The sequence below is a fragment of the Apaloderma vittatum genome, unplaced genomic scaffold (genome assembly GCF_000703405.1).
Source record: "Apaloderma vittatum isolate BGI_N311 unplaced genomic scaffold, ASM70340v1 scaffold4177, whole genome shotgun sequence".
NCBI lineage: Eukaryota > Metazoa > Chordata > Aves > Trogoniformes > Trogonidae > Apaloderma > Apaloderma vittatum.
In genome coordinates, this window is record NW_009725588.1 from 53,354 (window position 1) to 81,325 (window position 27,972).

At 38.5% G+C, this 27,972-nt stretch overlaps 1 protein-coding gene across 1 annotated transcript in view; it reads left to right on the top strand.

Annotated features, from left to right (window-relative positions):
• Positions 1–27,972, top strand: part of NELL2 (NEL-like 2 (chicken)) — a gene marked incomplete at its 5' end in the record, with an annotated part of 119,525 nt that overhangs the window by 43,317 nt on the left and 48,236 nt on the right. Inside the window, one exon of the mRNA XM_009872951.1 lies at positions 8,334–8,459. Coding sequence (XP_009871253.1) covers positions 8,334–8,459 — 126 coding nt within the window. The remainder of the gene's footprint in view (positions 1–8,333; positions 8,460–27,972) is intronic.

Here is a 27,972-nt window from a genome sequence, read left to right on the forward strand (position 1 = left end):
TATTAAACACATTTTAATTCTATTTTATCCTGTTATCATAGAGTCATAAAGGTTGGAAAGGACCCTAAGATCCTCAAGTCCAACCCACAGCCCTACACCACCCTAACACTAAACCATCTCCTGAAGTGCCACATCCAGCCGTTTTTTAAACACGTCCAAGGATGGTGTCTGCACCACCTCCCTCGGCAACCCATTCCAATGCTTCACCACCCTTTTGGTGAAGAAGTTTTTCCTAATATCCAATCTACACTTCCCCTGGCACAACTTGAACCTGTTCCCTCTTGTCTTGTCGCTGTTCACCAGGGAGAAGAGGCCAACACCCGTCTCACTACAGCTGCCTTTCAGGTAGTTGTAGAGAGCGATAAGGTCACACCTCAGCCTCCTCCTCTCCAGGCTGAACTGTCCCAGCTCCCTAAGCCTCTCTTCGTAAGACTTATACCCTCTAGTCCCCTAATCTCTCCTAGTTTCTCTGCTGTTGCTATGTTTGTCCCAGTTTCATGTGTAACAGCTGAAATAAGACCAAAGACTGAGTGACTTTGTCTGCATTTGAGAATTGCATCAGCTTCACTGATGGTTGTTCCCTGAGGGGAGAAGGTCTTCAGTTTAGAGATCTGCTTTTGAATAAGCTGGCTTGATTTAAGTCATCATCAGTGGAGGGAAGAAAGCAATCTCAGAGGATGAATTGTTTCTGTCCAGAGTAGATCTCTGAAGTGCATCGGAAGTGCCACTTGGTTGGACCTCATCAGGTTTCTCTTAGATACTTTCAGAGTTGTGTATTCTCATTCTGCTTGGAAAAAATTACTAATTTTTTTTTATGTGTTTGGGTAAAAATATGAATTCATTATTCAACCCTCTTCAACAACAAAAACATTACAGTTCTTCTATTGCCTAATTAGTACAATCTGTTATTATTTCTGTTGTTTTTAACTACATTTTCAGAACAAGCCTGAATTCTACAGATCACAGGGAAAGGAATTAATCTTATAAAAGACAAAAAGCGGTAATCAAATTGCCATAGGATATATGTTGCATCATATTGGCCAAGTACAGTAATCAACAACACATTTTTTCTTTAAGCAAGTGTAATATTGAAAAGAGCCCAACTAAGAGACTTCTGTCCAGAGTATTAAAATATATTCCATTAAGTCTCTAGGTCTTTAATAACCAGTACTGGACTATTTGCTAGCTTTGCTGGCTTCACGATGTGCACTGTATTTTTTACGTAAGAGTCTTGCTGAGCAGCTCTTCAGTACTATCTGTTTTGTGAAACCGGGAAGGTTACCCAAGCTTCCCTCCTCTTACATAAATTCTTTTATATGTGTGAGATGTGGTGATAGTATCACATATAGCTAAGAAATAAAGATTTCCATCAATTGGCAGTGTTTGAGTCATTACCGTGTCATTTTGCATTGGGCTGGAAAGCTAATCAAGGAGAAAGAAAAACTTTAGCTCCAGGAGGCCAAAATGTTATTTCAAATCTCTTAAAAGTAATTAAGCACTATAAATATTAAAATTAAGCATTAATATTAAACAGTATTGATATATATTATCAATTATTAATATTTTTCTCAGCAAAGGCATTAAGTGTCTTCTTATTTCCATCATTAGGTTACTAAATCTAAATATGAAGAATTGTCAGGCCAATTCCAATGTCTCAGTGCATCAGAGTGGGACAAATCCTCCTTGTCTGTCATGGCTCTTATTTTGGAAGATAATAAACATATTCCTGATCTAAAGTGTACAAGTAGTATCCCTGACACCAACTGATAAGTGTGGTGGATACTGGGGTACAAATAGTCCCACTGACTTTTAGCAGTACCATAGTTTATAAATGTACAAATTGCAGGACGTGATTCGGTGTTAATTTTAATTTCTTCTACAGGAGGTGTATTCAGACTGATTCTATCATCCCCCCATAGCCAGGGCCAAGGTGATGTTACTACAATTAAAAAAAAAAGCTGAAACTAATCATGTAAAGGGAGCCTCTTGGAAATTCTTTTAAATTTCTCTGTGCTACGAGCGCCTGGTAAGGAGATGCTTTATTGTACTGAGAGGAGCCCTTTTCCACCAGCAGTAAAAGTGTATGTTGAATTTTGATTTTAAATGAGAAATTAAGGTGAAAGTTTCCATAGAAATTGCTTATATCTGGAAATCTCAAAACAAAAAAGTATCCAAAGCCTTCATTTTATTCTTGTTTTCCTTTCTCTCCAATTTTCTCTAGTAGCTGGGAGGTGACTACTGAAATAATTAGATGCTGTCACTGTGCTAAAAAGTACCTACAGCCAGCTGGTTGGTTCTCTTTTGTAGCTTTTAAAACCTCAGGCAAAAAATGCAACACATCTTACGATCCTTAGAGGCTGGTTCCCCAAGAACTCTAACAAAGGCACAGGAATACCCCACGTTAAACCAAAGTGATTGTAAAATAAATATTCTTTCATAAAGAGTGCAGAGCAGTAGCAGCCACAGTGGTTTTATCTCTTGTAGTACTTTAACTAGTGTGGCATCATTTGAGAGACAACTGATATTGTCACTTATTTCTGTAGAACGGGCGGTAATCTACTGAATAGCTTATTGGAAAATACGATGTCCTTTAGGTCCTACCCGAATCCCAAATACACTCTAACCCAAGCCCCACTGTGTAAGTACCACAGCTTATAGCTACTGTCCTGTTACACATGTATCTGTCTTCTGACGAGGAGTTTTAAAATACGCACGTACAGTACAATCTGTGCTGTCTCTTCCTGAGAAGAATCTAGTGCTTATTTATAGTTTCTGCATAGAGATACTAATGCTCCTAGTTCCCCTTTTAAAGTAGGGGAAAACGAAAACACTGGCAGTAACAAATATTTCTAAATTCAAATTTAAAGACCTGCTTCTAACCAAGTGCAGTACTGCAGGGGGATGGATCATGAACTGGCGTCTCAGTAAGTTGTTCTGATTTTTGTAATTCATTAATTATCCTTTCTATTCTCAGTATGCAGCTACATCTGACTAGTTATTTGGTGCCTAAGGAAAGGCCCCCTGGGATGCTTTCATGTCTGACAGATAACTATATATAATCACTTGTTTTATCATGTATACACTACCATATGAATTAATTATAAGATGTTAAATAGTAAGAAGATGCAGTTTGCCAAGTAAAATGTTACATGATGGCAGACAATATTTGTTTTCAAAAATTGCCTGTGATACATATTTTTAAAACTACATAATGTACATGGAGTCCAGTGATGTTTTCATGAAACTGAGATGAAGATTTCATTTTCTTCCAACAGTCTCACTTGCACAGGTAACTGTTGAACAATGACTCCTACTGCATGTTTAACAAGGACAGTTGTATCTCAACAGTCTGTCTTCCTTTCAGAAAACTGGGGCAAGTTGAAATAAAAACAACTCTTTGTACTGTTAAAAATTATATTTCTGAAATGCTATAATGTTGTATTTTGTCCCTTCAAAGCTGTATAGAGCTTCTGTCAAGGAATGTAGACCTTGAGTGACTGCTTTTATTTTTAGAGTATTTTCTAACCCAATAGCCCTCTTTCAGTCTGCCGGAGATGGACAGAGGAATTATGAACTTAAGCAAAGACCAGAGACTTAAAATAGTATGAAGGGAAAAGCACCAAGATATGCACATGTTATCTGTGCGGTTTAGTTATATGCAAGGAAAGAACACACCTTGTGTGAAGATCCAATAATAGGAATTTATTTTTAGTCTAATTGATGCTTTAGCAGTCTAGTGAAGATATGACAACCTCTTATTAGTTCAATTACAACAGTGCTAACACTTATAATCCAACTCACCCAGTTTCTCTTAAAGTCCATTAATAATTCAGTAAAAATCAATAGACACAAGTAGTTTCCCCTTTCCTCTTACCCTCCCTGTGCATTGCTGCAGCGAGGTGTTAGTGGCCCAAGTTCTTTGCTGGGGATGATGGAAGATTGTTTTATTTTTTCTCCTTGATCTTTGTGTATGCTTGAGGTTGTTTTTGTATACTTTAATACCATACATGAGGTATGTTCTCATAGTTAGTTCCACTAGCAGAGAGGCCAAGATTCACAGGGATGGTGGATGAATGATGACCTTGCTCTTAGCAGTGGACCCCTTGGGTCAGGATGGAGGTTTACTGATGAATTGCATGGGAGAAGTGGAAAACCATCACCTTCTCCAGCAGGTAAATGCAGGGCTTCGTATTTATGGGCTATGAAGACAGAACCTTTCATTAACAAAGAAACACTTTTGTTTGTTTTGTTTTTAAATTGTAGGTCTACTCTACTCTGCTCTTGTGTTCAGGATAATTTTTGACGCACTTAAGAAATCAATTTTTATAAATAAAGCTTTTTGTGATCCTGTTTGCTTTCTTCTTAGACACTTAATGTATTTTCTTGTAAAAATCCTGCAAGAGCATCTCCCTGCCCACTGTATGCCTCTGTGTGACCAGAGAGATCAGTGATGCTAGATACCACTGAGTTTTAAAGGAAACAGCTGGAGTCTGCAGGACATTATCCATAAAGGATCCTCGGTTCTGGAAATAGCCTCTTTGCTTTACAGCCCAGATTTCCTGATTTAGAACCAAACTCATTTGTCCTGCCAGGCTTTTGTGGTGGATAAAGGCAATGATGGATAGTGAGGCCTAAGGAGAGGCTTTGTTTGTTAGCATGAGGCTTTGCTCAACAATGATTTATAGATGGCAGGTCAAGTTCTGTTCTTATTAATGGGGTTGTAAAACATAACTGGGAATTTCACTCTGGGGAAATAAAGACATTAGGGTGCAGGAGGAGGGGATACAGGGAAACTTTTCCTAGGTTATGTATTTTGCATAAATTTTGTTTGAGTGCTTGGAGGAATAAAGAATGGCACTTTTTTTGGTGATTTTGATGTTTTTGCAAGTATAAATAAATCATTGAAGTGCAGATTGCAAACACTTTTGCACTAACCAATTTTCCCAGAGATGCCTCTTTTATCTGTTCTACTGAGAATAGAGCAGGTTGATGATCTCCATGACTACATTGTTGTCAGTACATCACAGCTGGTGGCTCAGTATCACATCACAGACTTCAAGCACACAAGTCTTTATTATTGAGTGTGTAGAGCCATTGGAATGGTGCATTCATCCTATTGAACTGACTTCAGCATCTTACTGGCTAAACAGTAAGACATTAATGTGCATTAATATGCTAACTAGGCTTTTTGGCAGGGGAAAACTGAGATAAATGTGGACTTTCTTAGATATTGAAATGCATCAGGTTTTCTCTTGTACTTGGTGTATTTTATCTAAAGGTGAATAAAAGGCTACACCAGTGTTTCGACCAGTAAGCAGGATGAAAAGGCTTTTATTTTGGTAGCTTTGAAAGGGAACAGATGTTGGGCTCTTTCCTTGCCCCAGTTCAGTCTTCCTTGATCTGTAATACCTTAACCTAATGTATAGCAAGCTCGAATATGGAAACTTGCATTCCTAATGCATAGAAAGCTTCCCTTGCTAAAGAGGGAGTGGAGTCACACGTGGTCAACCTCCGTGTGACAAACTGTCATTTGACTGTTACTTTATCCATTTTGTATTATTTATCTTCTGTGTCCAGTGGTGAGGTAATTTAGTGCTAAAGTTGCAAACTGTTTGTAAAGGCAGCTTCTTATCAGCTATGCATCCATGGTGTAGAGCAATGGAGTTCTGACACTTGATTAGGGTCTTTAGGTACCAATGTAATGTAATAATGTAATTATTTCCTTTGCATTATATACAGATTTTCTAGAGTGCTGGATGAGTAAGAATTTTATTTTCCAGTGACTTTAAAAAAATGCAGTAAACATCTTTGCAAATCAGTTTGGAAAAAAAATCAGATTTGTTCAAATGAAACACTTCAAAGTTAACCTGATCAGTTGTAGTTGTGGGTTTTTTTGTGTTCTGTGTATTTTTTTTCATAATAATTGAGTAAGCAAGGTTCTGAAGTAAAGACAATTATAAATAGAACATTTTGCAAAACCTCAATATGTAGTATGTTGGCAAAATGAAAACTTTTATTTAGAACACCTCTAAATTAGAAGCTCTGGCTTTAAGTTTTTCATTGCAAAGTGAAAACCATTAGCATTTTGGGTCTCCTGTGGCTATTTACTTGCCAAAGCAATCATTAATGTAGTTTTCAGAAAGTTCTATTTAATGCTTTTGAGGCTTTGGATCTTTAAGTAGAGTTTTCTGAGGGTGCCAAGCCAGCTCCTAGGCAGTCTGTTGACGCCAAGAACATAAGGCCTCTAATTACTCGAAGACTGATGTTGTTACTTAAATACAAATCAACACCATTAATTTCATATGAAGTTGTGAACTGGAATTAGGAAAGGCACAAGTTGCATCCTTTGTGGTAGTGGCTGAGGCGTATGTTATAATTGCTGGCTGGTTTTGTGAACTGCACATTTATGTTTCTACAGAACACCTGTATGTCAGGAGATCTGTGCCATTTCCCACTTTTCATGCAAAATCAGCTGCCTCTGTGGTAGCCTTGTGAGGGCTTCACTTTTTTTTTTTTTTTTTACTTTCTTAGATGACTTTCACAAAGTGTTTTTAGCCTTAGTATGCTCACTGTGCTTACTGTAAATACACATTTATTTCTCTGTGTGTGTATATACATGAAAATTAGAAAACTAACTCTTCCACACCAACACACTAATAGAGCTGTAACTTTTCCATGCTTGCAGAGCTCACAGGGAAAGGAAGAGCAGGAAAGCAGCTGAAGTATATTGGCCATGAAACTCTTAGAAACTGAATTTGTGCAAAGCACTCCCTGAGCATCACAATGGGCACCTCCATGGTCTGTAGCCAACTGCCCACAGCTTCTCCAGCAGAACAGTTGCACTGGGCAGAGAAACTGGGCAAAAGAAATTTTTTTAAATACTGAGTGAAATTAGGAAATTACTACAGAAGTGCTAACGTTCAGTACATTGCATTGTTTTGTATGGAAGGCAAATTTTCGTCTGGAAATGTAAAGGGAAAAAAAAAAGTAGGCAATGAGTGCAGCTGATAAGTAGCTGTTCATTTAAAGACACTGGGAAGAGGAAGAATTGGGAGATAAGCATATGACCTAAAAAGGAGTAAAGTACAGGAGTTAGCACTATTGACATATAGCATCATGACATTAAGAAGTCAACCCTAATGTGAGTTTATATATCCAGTCTGTTGTTTTGAATTATCATCAAACTCTGCAACACATCACTTTTTCATCCAAAGAGTTTATTTTCAACTCTGAAAGTTGTAAACATTATTGAGAACAGGGAGGAAATAAAAACTGATGAGCAGGACAAAAACAAGCCAACAGCTAACCTTTTGATTTTTAACAGACTTTTGTAGCAAGGTTCAGTGGCGCATTGCGTGACAGTATAACTGGATGTACAGAGCATCTCAGTAGTGCTGTCATTATCTTTAGTATTACAGGAGCAGTGTGCTACTAAGCACTTCCAAATTAGTATAGTAGTTGTTCTTTGCAGAAGTTGAGGGTTTTTGCTATTTGTGGTGCTTTCTCTGTCTTACCATTGAAGTATAACCTGCTACAAGAAATACCTCTAATTTTGCAGCCCAAGGGAGTACCCAAACCAATCAAGTTTTGAAGTCCATGCCAACAGTGATTTATGTCTGGAATTTGCTCTAGGACTTCATACTGCAGCATGTATTTCACAACAACAAGTATTTTACCAAGTTGCAATTTTTTATGTTAGAACAGGTATTTTTATAAATCATATTCTTTCAGGTTCCTTTCAGATATGGTGTGCATACAGATATGTATGTGTTCGTATATATTAAAATTACTGGTTGGCTACTTTATAGTTCTAAGAGAAACTTATTAGTTCTGCTATCTTTTCAGATCTTACCGTATTCTTTACAGTTTCTTTCCAAAGAAAGCTGTTAGATCAAAGGCAAACAGTAGGCATAATGTAATGCGTTTGCACACTGATGACTGCAGTGACTACACAGGTACAGCGACAGATGACATTGCAGTGTTGAGGCAGTTGGTCTGCTCTTTGGGACCCCAGTTATTTTGTTTGTTTGTTTGTTCCTATTTAAATCATAGGAATAACATCATAGGCACTTCAGAAGGAAAGATGTAAGCCAACGTAATCTTCTTTGTAACTCAACTAACAGCTGTTCATGGAAAGCTCATGCTGCTTCTCTTGCTTGAACCCTTCAAGCATTTTTTTTAAAAGAAGAAAGACAAAAAATTTCCAAAATGCATTGCTGTACAAGTAACCTTTTAGTCTAACCTGCTACTGATGGAAGTGAATAGTGGTGTACGGAGAGATTGCAAAGAATGCTGCTGAATTTGACTCATGTTTCTCTTTGCCTTATGCACAGATATTGATGAGTGTGCTGAAGGACGGCACTACTGTCGTGAGAATACCATGTGCGTAAATACACCAGGATCCTTTATGTGCATCTGCAAAACAGGATATATACGCATTGATGATTATTCATGTACAGGTAAGAGCCATTTATTTGTGAGAAAAAGTAACAGGATGATGTTATTTTGGAGCAGTGATATGATTTTTCTAAAGTTAGTCTTTGTTAGAGTCACACCATATCTACATGAAATGTTAAACAGAATAAACACCAAAATAATTAGAAGGGTACAATGCAGAAAAGCTAATGCTTTTTTACAGATAATGCGTACGTTGTATAATTTGCTTGAAGTTGTAAGGCAGGTGAAGGAAGGAGGCTGAAGGGAAAAATAAGAGACCAAAAGTAGTGCTACAGGTTACTGAGTTTCTGTGTGGCATAGAGTATAATGATTTTTCTGCAAACTTTTGATGGAATTAAACTTGCTGCATATTTGAAGTGGCTGTTTCCTTGTTTTGAATTCTCCTGCATTGGGGAGGTTCCCCAGCTGAATCCTGAGTTCAGAGGGCAGGAGCTCAGACTGCCTTGAGCTATGTGACAACATCGTGGGTCTTATCTCTGTATCTTCCCTTTTTGCTCTGCTGCCTCTGGAGAAGGTGTTGGGTTCATACTGACTTTCTGTCTTCTGGTCTTCCTCCTGTCTTCTGGTCTTCTGGCCCAGGGAAGTGGTGGAGTCATCGTCCCTGGAGGTGTTTAAGGAGAGACTGGATGTGGCACTTAGTGCCGTGGTCTGACTGATGTGATGGTATTGGGTCATAGGCTGGACTTCATGATCTCAGAGGTTTTTCCCAGCCTCAACAATTCTGTGATTCTGTGATTCTGTGTTTCTTTTACTGCAAGCTGTTTTAGGGTTATGGAATGAACACTGAACATTTAAAACAGCCAGACTGACTGTGAGCATTCCTGGGAGGAATGTGTTTTTTTCCTACTGGACAGATAAATATGATTCAAAGATGTGACATGTTCTCTCAGTTAAGAAAAATGTGTATGAACAAAATAGAGCCGCTATTTTGTGTGCACAGGGGAATGCATTAGTTCTTTCTGTAAGAGGATATATTTGTTCAGTAAAACTTCCTTGGAGTTCATATTATCTAACAGTAAAGCTGGTTATAAATGGATTAGAGTATTCAGAATGTGGAGATAGCACTGTGAAGTTAATTTCTAAATTTATTTAATCCTGTCCTTTATGTCTTGGCATTTGTGAGCATCAATGACATGTGTTGGTAGAGAAACAGCTTCTTCATAAACTGGCATAATTTGCTTGCCCAAACATGCACAGCACCCGGGGACGGGGATTTGAAAGAACACATGCGTGATTTTTATGTCTACTGCTTTACCTGTGCTTGTCATTCCTCTCTCAGCACTATTTTACTGCAGTGGGCCCAGTTCTTGAAAGACCAAGTTATAGGCTCCTTGCAGGTCCTTTCTGAAGCAACTGGTATGTTTCTGATCACCCTTTCTCATGCTTCCCACACTCTCAGCTGAGTAAAGCAATTGTTTCACTACCGAGTATCATTGTTGGAGTTGTTTGGGAACTTGCTTTATCTGTATCACTGTGATACTTTTTTCCGCTTTGCTTCCCTTGACTTGCTATTCTGATTGAACTCAGCAAATGGTAAACTGTCACAAACAACTTCACAGGGACATTTGGTGCCCATAAATATCATTAAATATTTCTCGGTACTCCGCATGTTGCATTCCTCATATTTGATGAAACCTACTGTTGTGAAATCAGTTTAGTTCAAGGGCTCTGGACAGTCAAACTGGTGTAAAACTGGCTGGAAATCTGTTACAGAAGTCACATTCCAGACTGAATTTGGCCCAACATTTGTAAATAATAGTTTCCTGTGAAATCAGACTGATGAGTGACAAAATGAATGATTTCTTTTCCACCTTTCCTTTGATCAAGCTGGGAAAAGTTAATGCAGAAGGAAGTGGATGAAAGTTTTGTAAGTCATGCAGCGACTTTTTTTATTTCTGAGCAATGCCAGTCAGAGTTTTCTTGGAATTAAATTATAATGAATTATGCATACTGAGAGGCAGCCACAAGGATGTAGTGACTGTTGGGTGGTAGAATTTCCATAAAGGGCAACTAACTTCATTAACTGTATATGTCACAAAATAACTGTATTTTTTTTCTGGTTCCACGACCAGTATGAGCGTCTCTGGTGGAAGCACTGGTCAGTTGCTAAAGTATGTAGACTTCTGAGACTCTTGCATGACATTTCCACCGAAAAACTAGTGAATGAAAGGTTAATTATATTTTAAAAATTGAAGGAAACACAGGATACATTTAAAGTCATGTGCTTTGATCAGTAAATGGTATTGTGCACTTGTTTTAGCCTATATGAGTGATGCTGAGAGCATTTATATGGTAGCACTGTATTAAAGCAGGTGACAAGTGTACGTATTTGTATGTGAGAGTGCTGCAGGTTTTTCACCCCTCCACGTATTCCTTGGTCTCTGCTGGTTTTTCCTTCTGTTAAAGCTCCTGATTTTGGAGACTTCCATGTGCACTCATTTGCCCAGGTGTAAGTCTAAGAGGCAAAGTGATTGCAAGTAGGGAGGTTATGTTGCTGTGTTGCTGGACCTTTAACATGGAGTCAGTGAGAGTTTTAAACTACGAGATTGTGTAGCATTGTGTCTCCCGAAGAAACCTGCTCTGCTCTGAGATCCAGCAAAGTTCAGTGTAGCAGAGACACTGAGCATTTGCAGGGCATTGCTGAAAGATGCATATGTTAATAAATCAGTGCAAAATAACAGTTGGAAGGAGGTTGTGATGCTACTGACAGTATTTTGCTGTCCTGCAGACACACCAACAGGTTTAGTCTAGGCTGTTATGCTTGGGTATAGCTGGCTTTTCATAAGCATGATTTTCTCTTACAGCATACTGCGGTATTTTAAAGCAAGTAGTTTATGAGAAAAACTCATTATACTTGTCTTTATTGTCTTGGTTTTTTGTTTGTTTGTTTGCTTTTGATTTAAGTGGAGCCATAATGACATTCAGCTGAACAAGTGATATCTAGGACTGAAGGAAGAAAAGTATTTTCCAAATACATTTTATTTAGAGAGTGAAGGCAGTGACATGTGTTAGGGATCTCAGCCTGTCTCAGCCAGCCTTGCATTTACTTTATTTAAGTCCATCGGTTTAATCTGCCTTTTATGATTGTAGAAAGCAGCAAGTAGATGTCTGTGCAGTTTGAGAGTTGAGATACCAACTTGTCCATGCCCAGCACACCTCTCAGTGCATCATGAGCTCACAGCCCATTCACTGCAGCTGGGAATTATTTCAGTTAAGCTCAAATTTCATCATAAAGGTGCTAGTTCTCGAAGTTAAAAGCATAAACCAAGCCTTTTTATCTGTCAGAAAAGCAGGACAGTAAGGAGTAAAGCAATCGTGATGATAGACCAAAGAGACAGAGCTTTGCAATATCAGGAGGTATTTTTGAAAGGTTTTGTGAAGAGTATCCTGTTTAACTTGGCATATCTGTGAAAGTAAGGCTGTGCACTGTCCTTAACAAAATTTTCTGGGTTTTCCATATTACTTTTTTGTTCTGATAATCATGTTTATTGTGGAAGCTACACAGAATAGTTGACGTATTTCACAGTCCTTACAAAAACTGGTGCTTACATCTGACAGAAGTAAAAAGTGGGAAAGATGTCTGTGAAAGAAATTATATTTTAAAACCTATTGAAACACTGATATGCAGAAAACGTTTACATTCGTGCCACTGGATAGGCTCTGTTTTTTGTAATTCATGGAAAAAAAGTAGGTACTGTAGGACAAAACTTCTGCAGCGCTCTTTTTTATTTTCCTCGAGATAGCTGGAAGCATCAGCTTTGATAGCACCAGTTTCCGGCTACTGCAGAAGGATATTATAAAGATGCGTCTTGCCAGCTACTTGTGAGAGGCTGCAGAGGCCTCACACAGACACGTCTTGTGCACAAAGGTAATTCAGATTCTTTGAGGAGCACCTTGGTGCTGCAGGCATACTACAAAAATTACGAAAGTCTGTATAGTGGTTGTATGTGTTTGTGTAGTATGCAATTCTGTTCCTATCTCTTGGTACTTACATACAGAGGCCAATGCACTTTGTGTTTTGCCAATGTTTGTAACTAAATTTAGTTGTTTAACTCTCTTTAGCCTTCTGCAGAATTTAGAGTTCTTGGCAAGTCTTCATTTGCCTCGTTGGCAATTCTGAGTTTAACTTGCTGGCTGAAATATCAATGAAACTGAAGAGGAGGCAGATTTTTAATTCAGTTCAGGAATAACAGGGCAAACAAGTAACAACTGACTCTGTGTGTTACTAAATGGTAAATTTTTAAAATGTATTTCAGGTCACACTGTTCCTTGTAACGCTGCGTAATCGAATCCAGTTATGGAACTGTAGCTGTGCATAAAATTGCTGACTTACTGTAAGCTGGACCAGTAGCTCTGATAGCACAGCCTTGGGAATGTTACTAAGCAGGAAGAAAATATTCTGTAGCTTGGCATTAACAGGTCGTTGTTTGCACAGGACAGCTGAAGCACAGGAAGGAGATGTTGAAAAATTGTACCTGAACCTTGATTAGGCTGGTTATGATGTGAGTGCTGTCCACACAGCTTGCTGTGAGACTAACGTAAAATGCCTTATTGTTCCATTCTGTACACATGTGTATAATTTAGCAGTCATTGATCAAAATAGAAAAGAGACAAAATCAGTGACATTGAAGGGTTTTTCTCCTGTATGAGACATTTGAAAAGAAATCTGTGCTATCTATCTCTGTCAGAGTCCTGGGCACAAAAGACTGATTTAGACAGCTATAGCTGCTTCCAGAACAGCTTCAATCTCTTTCTTCCTGGCATGTTTATTGCAAATTTTACAATAGATCTGAATTACATTTTGATTTTCACAACAAAGGATATAATGAAGAAATCAATTTCAGATTTTGATATTTGTATTCATCTTGGAGGCAAGATTCACGGAGTTAGAGTTAGTCGCAACCATATTTACACAGAAATCTCTTGTTTGGGACTGATTTTATGGGCCAAATGGGTGCACAAATTGCAAATTAAAGGCATAGAAAGTGTGCCCTGGGCTGCTATGCTTTCCCTAAAAACATAGGTATCATCTCATTCCCCTTCCACTTTACCTCACAGAACCCAAAATGTAATGGTGTTGTGCGAAGGGAGGGAAGGCAGAAAATGGCACAAATCTCTGCTGGGGCAGTTTTGGATGTGTAGCAGTACGCTGTGCCATCCCTGTTAGATATGATGAAATCTGAACGCTTCCGTATTTTTCTGGAGTAGTGACACTCACATCTCTGCTTAGGGATTACAAAAATGCACAGGTTGTTTTCTTGACTGGAAAAGAGAAAGATTCTTTTCTAGAAACAAGGATTAGCCAGTGTCACCTCAGGTCTTTCAGGCGGCTCCGTAATATGCAGCTGATAGCACTGCCTGTACAGCGCAATTCATATCCTTTGCCTCACCATTTACTTTATTTTATTTTATTTAATGGAGAAGGGAGAAGTCAGGAAATGAGAGATGAGAGCTCTCTCTTTTTCACACTGTGCTCTAACAGTGAGGAGTTCTGACTTGCCGCAGTGAATGGCTGATCTCGTTTAGTCTGAACAGATGTCTTTAGTTTCATGCCTTGGGACCACTCACCTGTCTAAGTAACCCATCAAAAATGGAACAGAAGAAAGGAGACCCTGTGGGATTTAGTGCATCTTCCCTAATGCGTGCCATGGCCTGGAGAAGCCATGGATTTTTTGAGCCCCAGATGGTTTTTAAGGCTCTGTTCCTGTGCGGTCTCATGGGCCATCTTCTCTTTTTTTTTTTTTTTTTTTTTTTAAAGGGAGAAGGGACTCTGAAGGAAGTGCTGGGAGTGAACTCAGCCTCTCCTGTGGATGGGAGTCCCAAGTTTCCCTCCCAGAGAATTGCTCGCCAGGGGCTGTTTTGTGTTTCATACTTAGTGGTGTTGGAGAGCGATGTGTTGGGGCTCTCCATGCGTACTTTCATGTTGACTCTACCTGTACAAGTGGACTGGGTAAAACAATAAATGACTTGGTATAAGACAGACGTATGTATGAATTATATTAGTATATGAACTAGACTCTTTGGATTAATGTTTGTGCATGCTGTCATCTATGTGGTTTAGTAAATTATCTATTACATGTTCCTTTTTTGTTCTATTTTTTTTTCCCCTTAAGAGAGGGAAGTGAGTGATCTACAACTTCGTACTCTGGTAACAGTGAGGTTTTGCAATTGCACGGTGCTTTGGCAGGAAATGCATGTGAATTCTTTGCTGATAAATTATTAAAAGCATATCAGGCATGCTGCAAATTGTGGCCTACTTCTTCCAAGCATGGTCCATCTCTGCAGCAGAGCCTGCACTGTGTGGGACCACCCCTGCGCGTGAAGCTAGGTGCTCGTGTACATGTTTTAAAGTGTGTGCAGAATTTGTAACTTTTTTCTCATAACCTTTTTGCTAAATCTATTCCAGACGATTTTGTCTTTCTTTTTCATTTGCACTTAAGCCAAGTCATGCTGATTTTTTGCTGCTGCTAGCTTTTAGAACGGAAAAGCATAGAAGCCAAAGGAGATGGCAAAATAGGCTTCAGGGCTGTTATGGTGCGTTACAGCCTGGTTTGTGCTTCTGGATTTGTTTTCTGACTTCTAAAGAAGATTGTGAAGGATTTGTGGTTGGAATGTTTGCAGGGTTTGTTCTTCAGAGTCTGAATAGATGGAAGGGATGAAGTACTTTAGAAATAAAGTGGAATATATGAATGGCTTTGGTCTTCGGTCTTTTTGACTTGTCCATATCGAAGGTCTAGTCGAAGCGATAAAAGATATGTTGAACACATTTGGGTCTAAACAGCCAGGCCTTGCTAAGCCTTCCTCCTCCTCCACCCTGTCTTTATGAGTCTCAGAGATTTTTTTTGGACAACTTTTTTCCAAAAATGGTGTCGATGCATTCAGCAGCATTGAACTTTTTTCTGCAATAGCCTCTCACAGTAAACTGAAATTACCAAGAAGCATAGCAGTAGGAAGTTGAATGACACCTGGAATTTTAAATTTTTTTGAATACTGGCAGCTCTGGGTATTTTTTCAAATCTAATTAAATCACCAATCTGTTGAAAATTGGAAGGAATTCCAAGTCTAACGTTAAAATAATTAAAGGTCTAGGGAGATTGACTTGACATATGGGAAAGATTTAAGGAGAAAGCTACACATTTTGCTGCCTAATGATGATGAATGTGCAAAAAGTAAGAATTATGTTAACAGTAATACTACTTAATAATCACTTAGGGGGTGTCAATAGTAAAGGGGAAAATGTAAGGGAAAGGCCTGCACCACTGCAAATTATTGACCAGTACATTTTGGGATTAGTTTTTCACATCTGACCCATATTTTTTGTTCTTTGATGATACTGTGGGATGACTGTAACAAATTCACTACAACATAACATATAGAAAACAGACTGTCACATTTAGCCCACTCAGCACTCACTCATCCGATACTCTCTCACCTATCTTTGAGCTTTCTTTCCCATGTAGCCATTAACGTTTTCCCACTTCGGTTTTCTGACAGGCCACATCATTATGATTTATTTTACATTTGATTTGCCCACAGCAATCAAACTTGTGTTCTTCATAAGCCCTTCTGTTTGGTTCCATTCCTGTAGAAAGCTGTGGCTTATAAACAACCAGCACATCTGCTTGGATTTCAGCTAATGCCACTGGCAATATCTCCACTTAAGAAAAATACCTGTTAGTTTGGTATTCTACTAAACATTGATATATGGTACGGTTTTTTGAGTGTGTGTTTCTGTGTGGATGTGTATGTATGAAGAAGGATTTTAAAGAAACATATCTCGGTTACTTGTGTATCCATGCTGGTGTTGGGTCAAAAGATGACGGGCTAATGATGTGGAGAGTGGAGAATGGAAGACATTTCTTTTAGAACTGCCAAGCTTCCTCCACTGCTTTTGATCATAAAGTGTTAAAATTAGAGTCCTCAGTAGAAACTGAAGTTACCTTTAGAGGCATCTTTCTCTTTCGTCCCTGTCTTTGGAAGTCTCAGTATTAGTTGATAAACAAAAAATCTGCTTTATACGTGTCAGCGCTCAGGTTTTACTAGCCTATCAGCCAGAAAATAAACTCGCATCTGTTTTTTTTGGCATAACATATAAACAAAGGTTGAGTCTTGCTGCCTTTTCCTTCATTAATGCTTTGTTTATGATGAAAATCTTCTGAAGATGCCTATGAAGAAACAGGGGAAGCATCTTTGCGGTGCTAACGCAGCCATCCTTATCCCCTGAGTGCAGATGCCCCCACTGTGGGAACCACCAGTCTGGTGTCTGGATGGACTTGAAATGCCCGTAACAGGGACCTGCTATTTTGTTGAAATAACACTGCTCATATACTGTTAATGATTCAGATGCCCAGATTATCAGGGATTTTGGTGGCTGCCCAGTTCTTACCCTCTGCTTTTTGCAAGATAACAGCTATTTTTGAGGGTGGAATACACTCCCTGTCACATATTTTTTTTATTACCATAGTACTCTGACACACTTTGGATGAATGATTCTTCCTGACATCTAGAAGCTCAAGTTCATAAAAGTGCATCTGCCTGTGGGCTTCTGTGCAGATTTCGCTGGTTTATTTTTGACTTGTAAATCCATCAACTGTTTGGGACACCAACAGTCTGAGAAATCTCCTCTCTTTCTGTACTGTGCAGCAGAAGTGATTTTTAATGGCAGAGATACTTGAGAAAAAGTTCCATTGAATTGCTTGTGAGGATGCTGAAAATAAAATCTATATTTAATCCATAGGGCACAGTGCAGGTAAAATTCGAGACGTGCATTACATTTTTTTTTGAATATTCAGGAAAAGATTATTGATGGATTCTGACATGGGGCAGGAAATGGGTTTGCACCAGTGTACCTTGGAAGGATTCCAGCTAGCCGTGAAGTGTGGGTATTTTATGATATCGTGTTCTTGTTGTTTTTGTTCCAACTGTACATTCCAGTGTCCAGAAGTGAGTTCTAAGAACTGAAAGGGAATGCCTCTCCTTAATTAAAATGAAGAATAAAATGCAGCTTACATGCGAGGAGTGTGGACAGTGTTTTAGCACCTGCGCCAGTCTGTTCTAAGAGTGGTATAGTTGCCTGGGTTTCCATGGAAGGAAGCTGCTGTAAGACTGAGGTAATCCAGACTTGAATGAAGTCCTCCAACTTCTGTGTTTAAAGCTGCACGCTTGTCCTCGGTTAATTAACAGTATAAAATTGGCCTGCTTTTTCAAACACACAAGAGCATTCACAAGTCATCCTGAAGATAATGAGCTGATAGTGCTTAGTACATTGGTAAATGAGGCCACATTTTAATAAGTGACGAAGTATGGCTATAAGATGCAACTTTATTCAGTACTGCTGTATCTCCTTAACCCTTCACTGTTGCAAAGAAGTTAGAAAAATGTCTGTGACCTCAGATTAGTCATATGCTCATAGCATACTGGCTTTGTTACTTGAAAATAAAGTAATGTGAGACATGAGGACAATAAAAAAGCTCATTTCTTCCTGTTTATTTCCCTTGACATATTTTGATGAATTCAGCAACTCTGCAAGTTTTTGCAAGTTCTGCAGCTTGTACAACAGCTGAGCTCATTGACTGTGCATCCCTGCCCATGGCAGTGAGGTTGGATTAGATGATCTCTAAGGTCCTTTCCAACCTAAGACATTCTATGATTCCGTGAAATAAAGATAGAATAATTGTGCATTATAGTGCAAGGGACAGAACAGTAAATAAGCACACTGACAGGAACTTGTAACATCACTGGAGTGACATACTACAGCTTGATTAAGGAAATGTTTTAGTCAGCAAACCACTGGAGAAAACATGTAGTTCTGGATTTATATTGATGTGGGCAAGGTGAACCATCTGTCTTTTTCATCTCTGATTTTGATGACTTCCTCCCCCCCCAAATTATATTAGAAGTAGTGTGCGTGCACATGCATTATCAGACAGTGTAATCCAGACTCCACTGAGGCAATGGTGTCCATCGGGGTTGCTGTTAATAATAAACACTCTAGAAGTCAATTTGTATGCACAGGGCATTTTTAACTTCAAACTGTTCAATTCTGATTCCTGTTAGTTGGCCCAGTTTCCATTCTGTTTTATAGTATGTCAGCCTACATGAAGCTCTCAATCCTCTTCCAGGATAAATTCTCTCCAATATCCACTTGCTAGCTGTAAGATAATTCACAATGCTAATAAAGGAATGATCATTCAGATTGAGCTTGTTGCTATGCGACTGCATTACTAAGATAACAACACAAGTCATTTTAATAAATCTGCTGTATCTTATACAACGGAACTCATTTATGCTTTATTTGGATTGAATCGGGTTATTGTTGACAACTTAGTTTGGAGACTGTTTCAACTTGGAATGAGACCTTTTTTACCTTCCTAGAGGATAGGTTTTAGGTCCTATTTCCTCCTTGGTTACTGACCCAGTTAATAACAACTGTTCATCTGCCTGTGCAATTACAGCAGGATTGATTTCTCAGCTGATCAAAATCCAAGACATTTTTAAAGGACCCTCGGTAGAATATGATTTGTTAAACAGAAAATGTGTTCCCTTGACAAAGACATGAATGTATATTCTTCAGTATCGGATGCTTAATTCTTTTACAGAAATAATTCTTTTACCAAATATATATACTTGATATATATGGTATATATGTGTGTGTGTGTGCATCTGTGTATCTATATCTGTCAATAGATTCCCTGTTGGCCTTAGGAACAAATGATGGTAAAAGATATTATATCAAAAGCAAGTCTTCGAGTATTTTGGATTTCTGCAGTTTCTATATATTGTTTAAAATCTATCTTTCTGCAGAAGCAGACATCAGAATTGATAATTTTGTCTTACAAGGGATATATTTTGCATTCTTAGTGTCATGAGGAATTTTTCAATATATAAAAGGAGATACAGGTATCAGCTTGACGACATTCTCAGTTTGAAACAGTAACTCAGAAAAGAGTGAAACCGTTATTTCATGTAAAAATTTTAAAATCATGATAGTTACAAGCATTAACATTGCTTAATACATATTTCACAGTATTACGACAGACATCCAGTGTACGTCCCATTTCTCAGTGTTCTGAACCCCTCTGCAGCTTTCAGGCACCTCACATCCCTTGACAGATTCTCCAATGCAGTTATGTGCTGTGTCAGTACAATATGATTGTAAATGAGAGATGTAGGGGTATATCAAGATTAACAGAGTATATTGTAAAAATAGGCAGTCTAGAAAACCGTAGAGCACTGAATGAATTATTCATTTCCATAGCTAATTACATTGACTCTTCATGTTAGAATTTTACTGAAGTTGACAAAGGAGGTCTGCAGCTAAGACACTCCAATATAGATGTCTTCATCTATGCTCACATTGTAATCAACAGGAGTCAAGGATTCAGCTGGACCCAACTCAGTTGTCTGTTTACAGGTTCTAGGCAGATGTCATCGTGGAATTAACAGATATGATACTAGACCTACAAGGTCTTGTGTTCTGCTGGCTGAGAGCAGAGTAAATGACCTCTTTCCATGGATTTGAACCCCCTATTGGTGGGCAACTCAATCCTGTGTTAAGTATCTGATTTACACTTATTTCTGTAGGTTACACTGCCTGAAATGAGAATTTAGATGTCTATAGCAAGATCTGGTTGCACATTTATAGGTCTAGGGCCTTTTTAGATGCTGTGGTGTGTTCTGCTTGCTCTTTAACTGCTGCTACAGTCTTCTGTACAATCTCGTATTGTATCCTTTGCTGATATCTTGGATATCTGTGAGATGCCAGGCTAGATGTGGTGTGTTAGCTAGGTGTGCTTTTTTTGCAGTGGAATCCTGCCCAGTAACGCACACACTGACACATGAATTTAGATACCTTAATCTGGAGTGGAATTGTGTTCAGAATTACCAGCAACTAAACAGCTGCAGTTTTCCTTCGGAAGAGTCTGGTCAACCTGATCTAGTGGGAGATGTCCCTGCCCATGGCAGGGAGGTTAGAACTAGATGATCTTTAAGGTCGCTTCCAACCCTGACAATTCTATGATTCTATGAGTTTAAATACAGGAGTATATGGGGTATTGTCTGGTCAAAACTACTTTCATTTATTCATCCCTGTATGGGTGGTAGTTGTGGACTGTGGGAATCAGGATGATGGTAGCGAAAGGACGGCTAGTATTAATCAACCGCGACATGACATCTTTCACAGCTGGCCCTCCCTTGGCCCATCCTTCTGTGCATGATCAGAGACTGTGAAAGACAAGGCTGAAAAGATCAGGAAACGCAGCAGGTAGCCTTGAGGACAGCTTCTTTGAAGTTGTAAGGATCTTTCTGGCTCAGGAGATGGGAATCTGCTGATGTCTCCTTGAGCGAGCCAGAAGTGAAGGGAGTTGAAGAGCTCACATCTATCACATCAGGGCCGACTGGTGATTGCCTCATGCCGGGAGAGAGCAGCTTCTTCTCCGAGGGACTCCAGCCAAGGTCGGTGAGAGTCTGTCGCTACTGTATGAAGCAAGACAGTTTGCAGGAAGAGTGGAGTTATTTAAAGTTATGTTGAAGTCAGCAGTTTTCTCCACATTCACAGTAAAATCAAGGTGACTGTAGCCATGATAAAAAATAGCAATGTTTTAAGGGTAGTGGATAGAGCTGGCAGTAGTATGTGGATGTAATGTCTGCCTGTCTGTTGGCACTCTACTGCTGAGAAATATTTTCAATCTTAGGATAACACAGTTGTAAGGATAGGCAGAGGGTAAGAAAGAGAACTGCCTGTCAAGACTCGTAAGAGGAGACGTAACATTTTTTAATTTTGTCCAAGGCTTCAGAAACCTTTTCTTTTAATATAATAGCTGCAAATCTTTTCTTTGAATGAATGTGAAAGTTTTCTGTTTGGAGTGATAGGAATCCCTGATTTTTTTTCTGTTCAGACAATCTGTGAGCATGAAAACTCTTAAATCTTTATAATTTGTTTCACATTGGATGCCACATGGGGTGTCTGGTAATCACTGACTCCTGAAACGGCTTAGAAGGATCCTTTGTTTTTCATGAGATGTTTATAAGAGTTTAGCCTTCTTTATGCTCAATGGCAGACTGTTGCCTTAACTTCTGCTTTATACTGTCAGTCATTATAATTTAGTATTTGTCATCTTCTTTGACAAATCCTTCCTAGATTTGTCTCTGTGATAAATCTTTATCAATATTGCTCCCTTTTGTCAGTCTTTTGGACTGATGATTCTCCGCTCACAAAACAAGATGTGCTTTGCGGCATCAAACTGTTTCTTCACATCAGAAATTAATTTCTACAGCCAGAATAATTCAAAAGTAGCCTCTCTCTTCTAGCTATGTGCTCAAGTAGCACCCTTACTTGTGGTACAGATGCCTTGACCACAGCAGGAGTTGCATCCTTTCTAGTCCTTCTTTGCACACGGAATTTTGCTGAAATCTACCCTGAAATGCCTTGGTGCACAAAGTAAACATATTGGGTTTATCCACTTCACTGACTCATCCAGTATCTGTGTTCCTATGCATAATTCCAAAGAAAGCTTATATTTTTAGTTCTGCATGTAACTTCTGATTCACACTGAAATGTGCTGATGATTCTGTAGCCAGGCTGGGGCTCGTCCTGCATGAATGCATAGTGTAGAAGCTAAACTCACGCTTTTTCTTCCCTTCTGTTTCTGCATGAAACAAGTTTCAGTTCCAGAATTTGCTCTGTCTGTGTTTGCCAGTTCATCTAAATGAATAAAGAAGAGAAAGTGGTTGGCAGGACCTCTCTGCAGCAGTCAGGAGTGGGCCAATGAGAAGCAACAAATACCACCTACTGAGAAAATATATTGGAACCCATCCTTAGGGTTTTATTCTGCTGTTGCCCCAAGGAAGACTGGCCAAATGGCCATCATTAATTTGAAAAGTCACGTTGATACAAAGGGAAGCATCATTGTCTACACTGTGATCCTTTACAACAGAATCCTAGTCTTCCTGGGTGAGATTTCACTTTTGGTAGTGAAGATACAAATTTTGAGGCAGTCTTTCTGAAGATATAAAGATACTTGATATTTTTCCTGGGGACATTCTCAATATGCGGAACTGTTCTGTCTTGTCTTACTTTTTTAAGAAAACACTGGAGATTTTGAGGCATCTTCAAGACTGAACTAGAAAACTTAAACCAGAAATTACTTCAGAAATATTAATCAACTTAATTTCTTGCAGTCAGTCCCCTTTAGAATTTATGTATTCAGATTTCATATAGAATATGGCTTCCATATCAGTTTCATATAACTGATGTATGTGCAAAAATTGTGACCCTCCCCTTCAAATAACAAAAATTTTAAAAAAATCTCAGTGTTTCTGTTGAGAACCAAGAGCTCTGTCAACAAGCTTAGCAATAAAATAGGAGGCTGCTCTGCCTAAAAGGTTTGTAGGAGTTCTTGTAGGAGTTTTTATTTTCTTTCTGGCAAGCTTCCAAATCATCTTAAAAAGACTGTATCTGACTCCTACTGTCATTATATGCTGCAGTCTTTTCACATCATCTTAAGTATATTCTTAAGAGAAACGGTGCAAGTAATTGTATCTATTTTATGTTTTAAAAGTGAAAAGTATTCTAGAGAAATGCTTGCAGTCAGCTAGCTTGATTGACCTGTAACATCACTCTAAATCAAAAGTCACTGTTGTCTTATGCAGGTGTTATTTTAAATTCTCACAAGAAGGCAATAAGAACTACGTATCTTCATGTTTTATCACTTTTTTTTTTTTTACTTCACGTTTTGCTTTTGGAATGAGTATTTTTTGAAAATGTCAATGTACTTATTTGCATTTTGTTCATTTTATTTACCTGTTTCAATGCATTTCCCTTCCAATATATTAATAAAACAAATGAGCATTTGATTTAAATGGGGATCAGAATTTCATTAAGAATACTTAATTTCTAATGCAAAATAATATTAGATTGCTAGACTGTTTAATCATCCAATAAAAGATGAATTTATATTCCCCCAAATATCTGTCTGGGCAGATACTGGAACTAATTTGTGAATACTTCCTAAGTTAATGTCCAAGTCACATGGAAATGGAGATTTGTACTGGACTGACAAAGATAAGCAGCTCTGAGTCACACAAACCAATCACCAGGGAAAATATATTGTCAGCAACAGTAATTACAGCAGGTAATTGTGTCATTTACCCTGTTACAGACCAGTAAATGTGATGAGTTTGGAACACACCAGCTGTCACATAGTGTTAATTCTGATATTCAGGGTTTGGAAACCTGGAGTTGAATCTTTCAATGATGGTGCATTTGGAAAAAAAAAAAGAAAGAAAAAAAAAGAACATGAAGGTTTCACGCTGTTCAAAGCAGGTGTAAATGGCCAATTCTTTTGAAGAGGACTGATTTCTGGAAAGGTGGGGTCCATCAGAAGTAATCTATTTTAAATTTTTTTCTGTGTTTTTAATAAGTTTGGAGTGTGCACATGCTTGGTAAGAAGAGTTTATTACCTTGGTCCTAGCTTTTCAGAAGGTGGAAATGGATATAGAATTCAACTTAACTTCTCTCTACATCATTTTCGTGGTTGGGAGGCAAACAGAGATTGTAGTTGATGGTGCTTTGGATACTGGAAACTTAATGCCATCTGTGGTTCTGCTTGTTAGAGCAATTCATTTTATTCTTAAACAGGACAGCAAATTTGATGGCAGATTTTTTCAGATATATAAAGTTTGGTAAGATATGCTTATGCAAATATTTATTTATCAATATAAAATGCATATAAGTATCCATATATGTAAGTACAGATATAAATATTTGTAAACTCCATTGGCACTAATGGTTGAACTGTGGCAACAAAAGCATGGCGTGGGCTAGAAAATTTACCCACAGCACTAGTAGGTTAGCCAGTGTCAAGTTTCACACCACTGCAGGAGGGAAAGGGAGATGAAAGCTAGTTTCATTGCATTTCCATTGCTGTGCTGTGCTTCTTTTTGTCAGAAGCAGTGCAGGTGGCTCGGCAGGTTATATCCTGGCACCAAGGACTATATCAGAATGGTAGAAGCTGGGAGCACCTCCTGGCTTCCGAGGCTGAGTATATGTGTGTGTGCCTTCTCTTCCCTGACACTGTGCTGTGGTGATAACTGGCTGCACCATTCTGCCCAATTGCTTTTGTCTCTGGGAAAGGCAGCTTAGGTGTGCAGTGCTTGGAAAGGACACATTAGGTCTTTTGGTGCTGCTCTGTAAACTATCAGGGAAGATGTGCCTTAGGGAAAATCGGGAGCTTCATTAGAGACAGTATCAAGGCTGACCTAAGGGCAAAGCATCAATATTGTTCTGCTTTACCATCACTGAAGCATATCTTTGCCTCTGTTTTCAAGCAGAGAACCCACTTCAAAATCAGGTGAGCAGGAAGCCCTTCTCTCCCTGTGGAGCTCAAACACTACAGTTGTCTTATCAAAAATAGTACTGTTCTTCTTGATATCCAGTGAGTCATCTCAGTGCCTGTGTCACAGTACTGCCAGGCAAATAAAAAGAACCATCTCATGCATTAAGAAATCTCCCTACTGCAGAAGAGAACAGAAAAAAAATTTGTTTCCTAATATTTATGGTTAGGCAAGTTGCAGTTGCCCCACATTCCTGCAGACAAAAACAGCATGAAAGCAACAGCAACATTTCATCCACCACTGTGGTACCGCTCATTTTATTTGCCTGACAAGTACTGTCCTGGATAATGGCACGGTATGTTGTAACAGTGATTTTCCCAGGAGCCCATGGAATGAGTTGGCAAACCCTGGTCATGATGCTATCCCCAAAAGAATGGAAAAGGGTCCCCAGCTGTCTCCAGAGAGCTTCTGCAAAGCACATCTATAATTTATTAAACCATCTTTGACCAGTACTTGATTGCTGAGACATCTTTCTCCTGTCCTGATGCAGTATATCCGTCCTTCTGTTAACACTGTGCTGAAAAAGTGTTGTTCAGAAGTGGTTTTGTGGACCCCTCTGGTTATGTCTATAAGTTGTTAGCAGTGAAATACAAGAACAGGCAGCAGCAAGTTAGGAGACTCAGCAGCAGTCAGAAAGCCACGTTCTTGCTTTGTTTGTATAACAAAAATATGTGTAGGATGGAGGCCAAATACCCAACGTGTATCTATTGCTGGTGGCAAGCTTTTATACCATGGAGTCTTTTTGAAAGGAAACAGCAAATTAAAAGGGTTGGCATTAGGAGAAAAGGTAAAATAAACATTTTTCAGTTGGCTGAGGAAATTGGAGTAGCTCTAGTCTGGCTATTCTATTAGCAAGGAAATAGGGAGCCCTACAATAGATGTAGGATGGCTATCACTGTCACTTTTGACAACATAATAGAAGATTTTGAAAGCATCAGTTTGTCATAAGTGCCTGGGAGGTTTCATGTGCAATATAAGTTGGAATTAAAAAGGTTTACCTAGGAACAAATAATGCACCTGGCTAGATAAAAAAATTAATAGGATGAATTTATGGAGGAAGCCTTCATGATGAAATACTTTTTAAAAGATAGAAACCTTGTTTTAAAATGCCAATGGTAAAAGATACAAGATACTAAGAGATCAGTTTGAATTAAGGCAAGAAAGAAGAGGGTGACAAGGTCACAGACCTTATGTCTAGACTGAAATCTCTTAAGGTGGGATTTTCAAAATCATTTTACATTTGCATTACAGTCCTGCCATTGAAATCAGTGCGAGTTACAGATTTTCCTTTAGGGGATACAGTTAGGCCTGTTCTAAGTGCTTTAGAAAATCCTTCCCTCGCACTTTTCTGTTCAAGAAGGAGTATAGAAAATGGTAGACATGAAGGGGAGATAAATTAAATATTTTTTAACTTTAGCTGTCATACCAAATATTCTTCAGTATATTTCCTCTGCCTAACTGGTTGAAAAATGTAAAAATTCACAGGATGTTACATAAAGTAACACTGATAAATTTTACAACTGAAGCCTCTACAAGGCTTGTCAATATGTCTTGTTCTGTGAACTTGGAAATCACAATTGCAACACATGTTTTGAAGATGATGAAACTTAGGTGTGTTTAAGAAAGTTTAAGTGATTTGCTAAAGAGATGTGGAGGAAGGTGAAGGAAATAATGGCAGGCTTGCCTTGAATATGTATTTTATCCATCAACTTGTCTGTTGAGACTGAGACCAAGAATATCTTTGTCTTCCTTGGGTTCTAGGAGATCTTGACAAAAACTTCTTGGTGTGCACATACCACAAGGATGGACTGGTCAACATTCAAGTCGTGTGTCAGGCTTTTGAAGTTGAGTCCTAGGGGAGAGTTATGGTTGGACTCGATGATCCCAAGGGTCTTTTTGAACCTGAATTGTTCTATGATTCTATGATTCTATACCCTGCTTAGAGCCATAAAATCCATTATGAGAGCTACAGATTTTAGAATTACTAGTGGACAATTCAGAGGGACTTCTAGCTAAGAGTTATGTATTCCTTCAGTCTAGGAGAACCCAGAACAGGAATAATTGAAAAATAAAGAAAAGAGATTTTGTGCAAATGCAAAAGTCTTATAGTCTAAGGAAAAGGGTAAGAAAAAAGTATATGCCTCTTGTAGGCTTTGGTTTGTGAAATAGTGGTCTTTAGATGAAAGCCTGTTGTGAAATAAAACAAAAAATTGAAAATCTTCGTAGAATAAATTTTCAAAAAAGTAGTGTTTGTGAGGATTGTAATGTTCCATATTTTTTAAATTATATTTGTGTATAGATAGGCATTATTTCTCTAGCTATTTTTGGTGGATCTTCCTTGTGTTATCCACTTTGATAAAGAACAGCACACACATTAAAAGTTTTGCTTCTCCTGGAGAGAAAAGAATTTTTTGATTGGAAATGGTAGATATTTTAGGGGTGGATTTCATCATCACATTCAGTGTCAGGGTTTGCCTTTCTGTGAAAGAAATTATACTCATTCCAGAAGTCCAGCTCAGTCCATGCCTGTCTCGAGTCTCATGAGAGCTACAGCCACCTCAGAGTTTTCTCCAAAGCCCTCCTGGCTTCACAGACAGATGCAGGGAGAGTGGGTGTTTATTCCTTCTCTTGACTAAGTGTTTTTTCAGCTGCTTTTAATCTTGCATCAGTAATAGCCAGTAATATAGCTTCCCTGCTATATCTTTCTAGTAGATAGAATCCTGGAGCTTTCTCATAATGGATAGGAAAAGGAACTCTGGATTTTGGCCAAATCAAATAGATTTTCTTCTTAAGGCTTCATTACAGTTTTCTTGTTTTTCCTTTCTTATCATATTAACACCAAATATAGAATAAGTAAATAAGCTAACAGATAAAAGAGAGAAGTAGACATCTGGATGAGACGATGGCAGCTGTTCTCCCTGAAGAACAGCAGTGGACTAAGTAATCACGGATAGAAGCAGCATTTCAGAAAGAAGGATGGTCTCTAAACAGACCTTGAAAATAGAACATGCACATGCCAGGGATATTTTTATTATCAGCATAATTAGGAGAAAAAAAATAGGAAAATTCTGGACATAGTTCTACAGAAATTGTTGTTTGTGGCTTCCCTGAAGAAAGAATGGG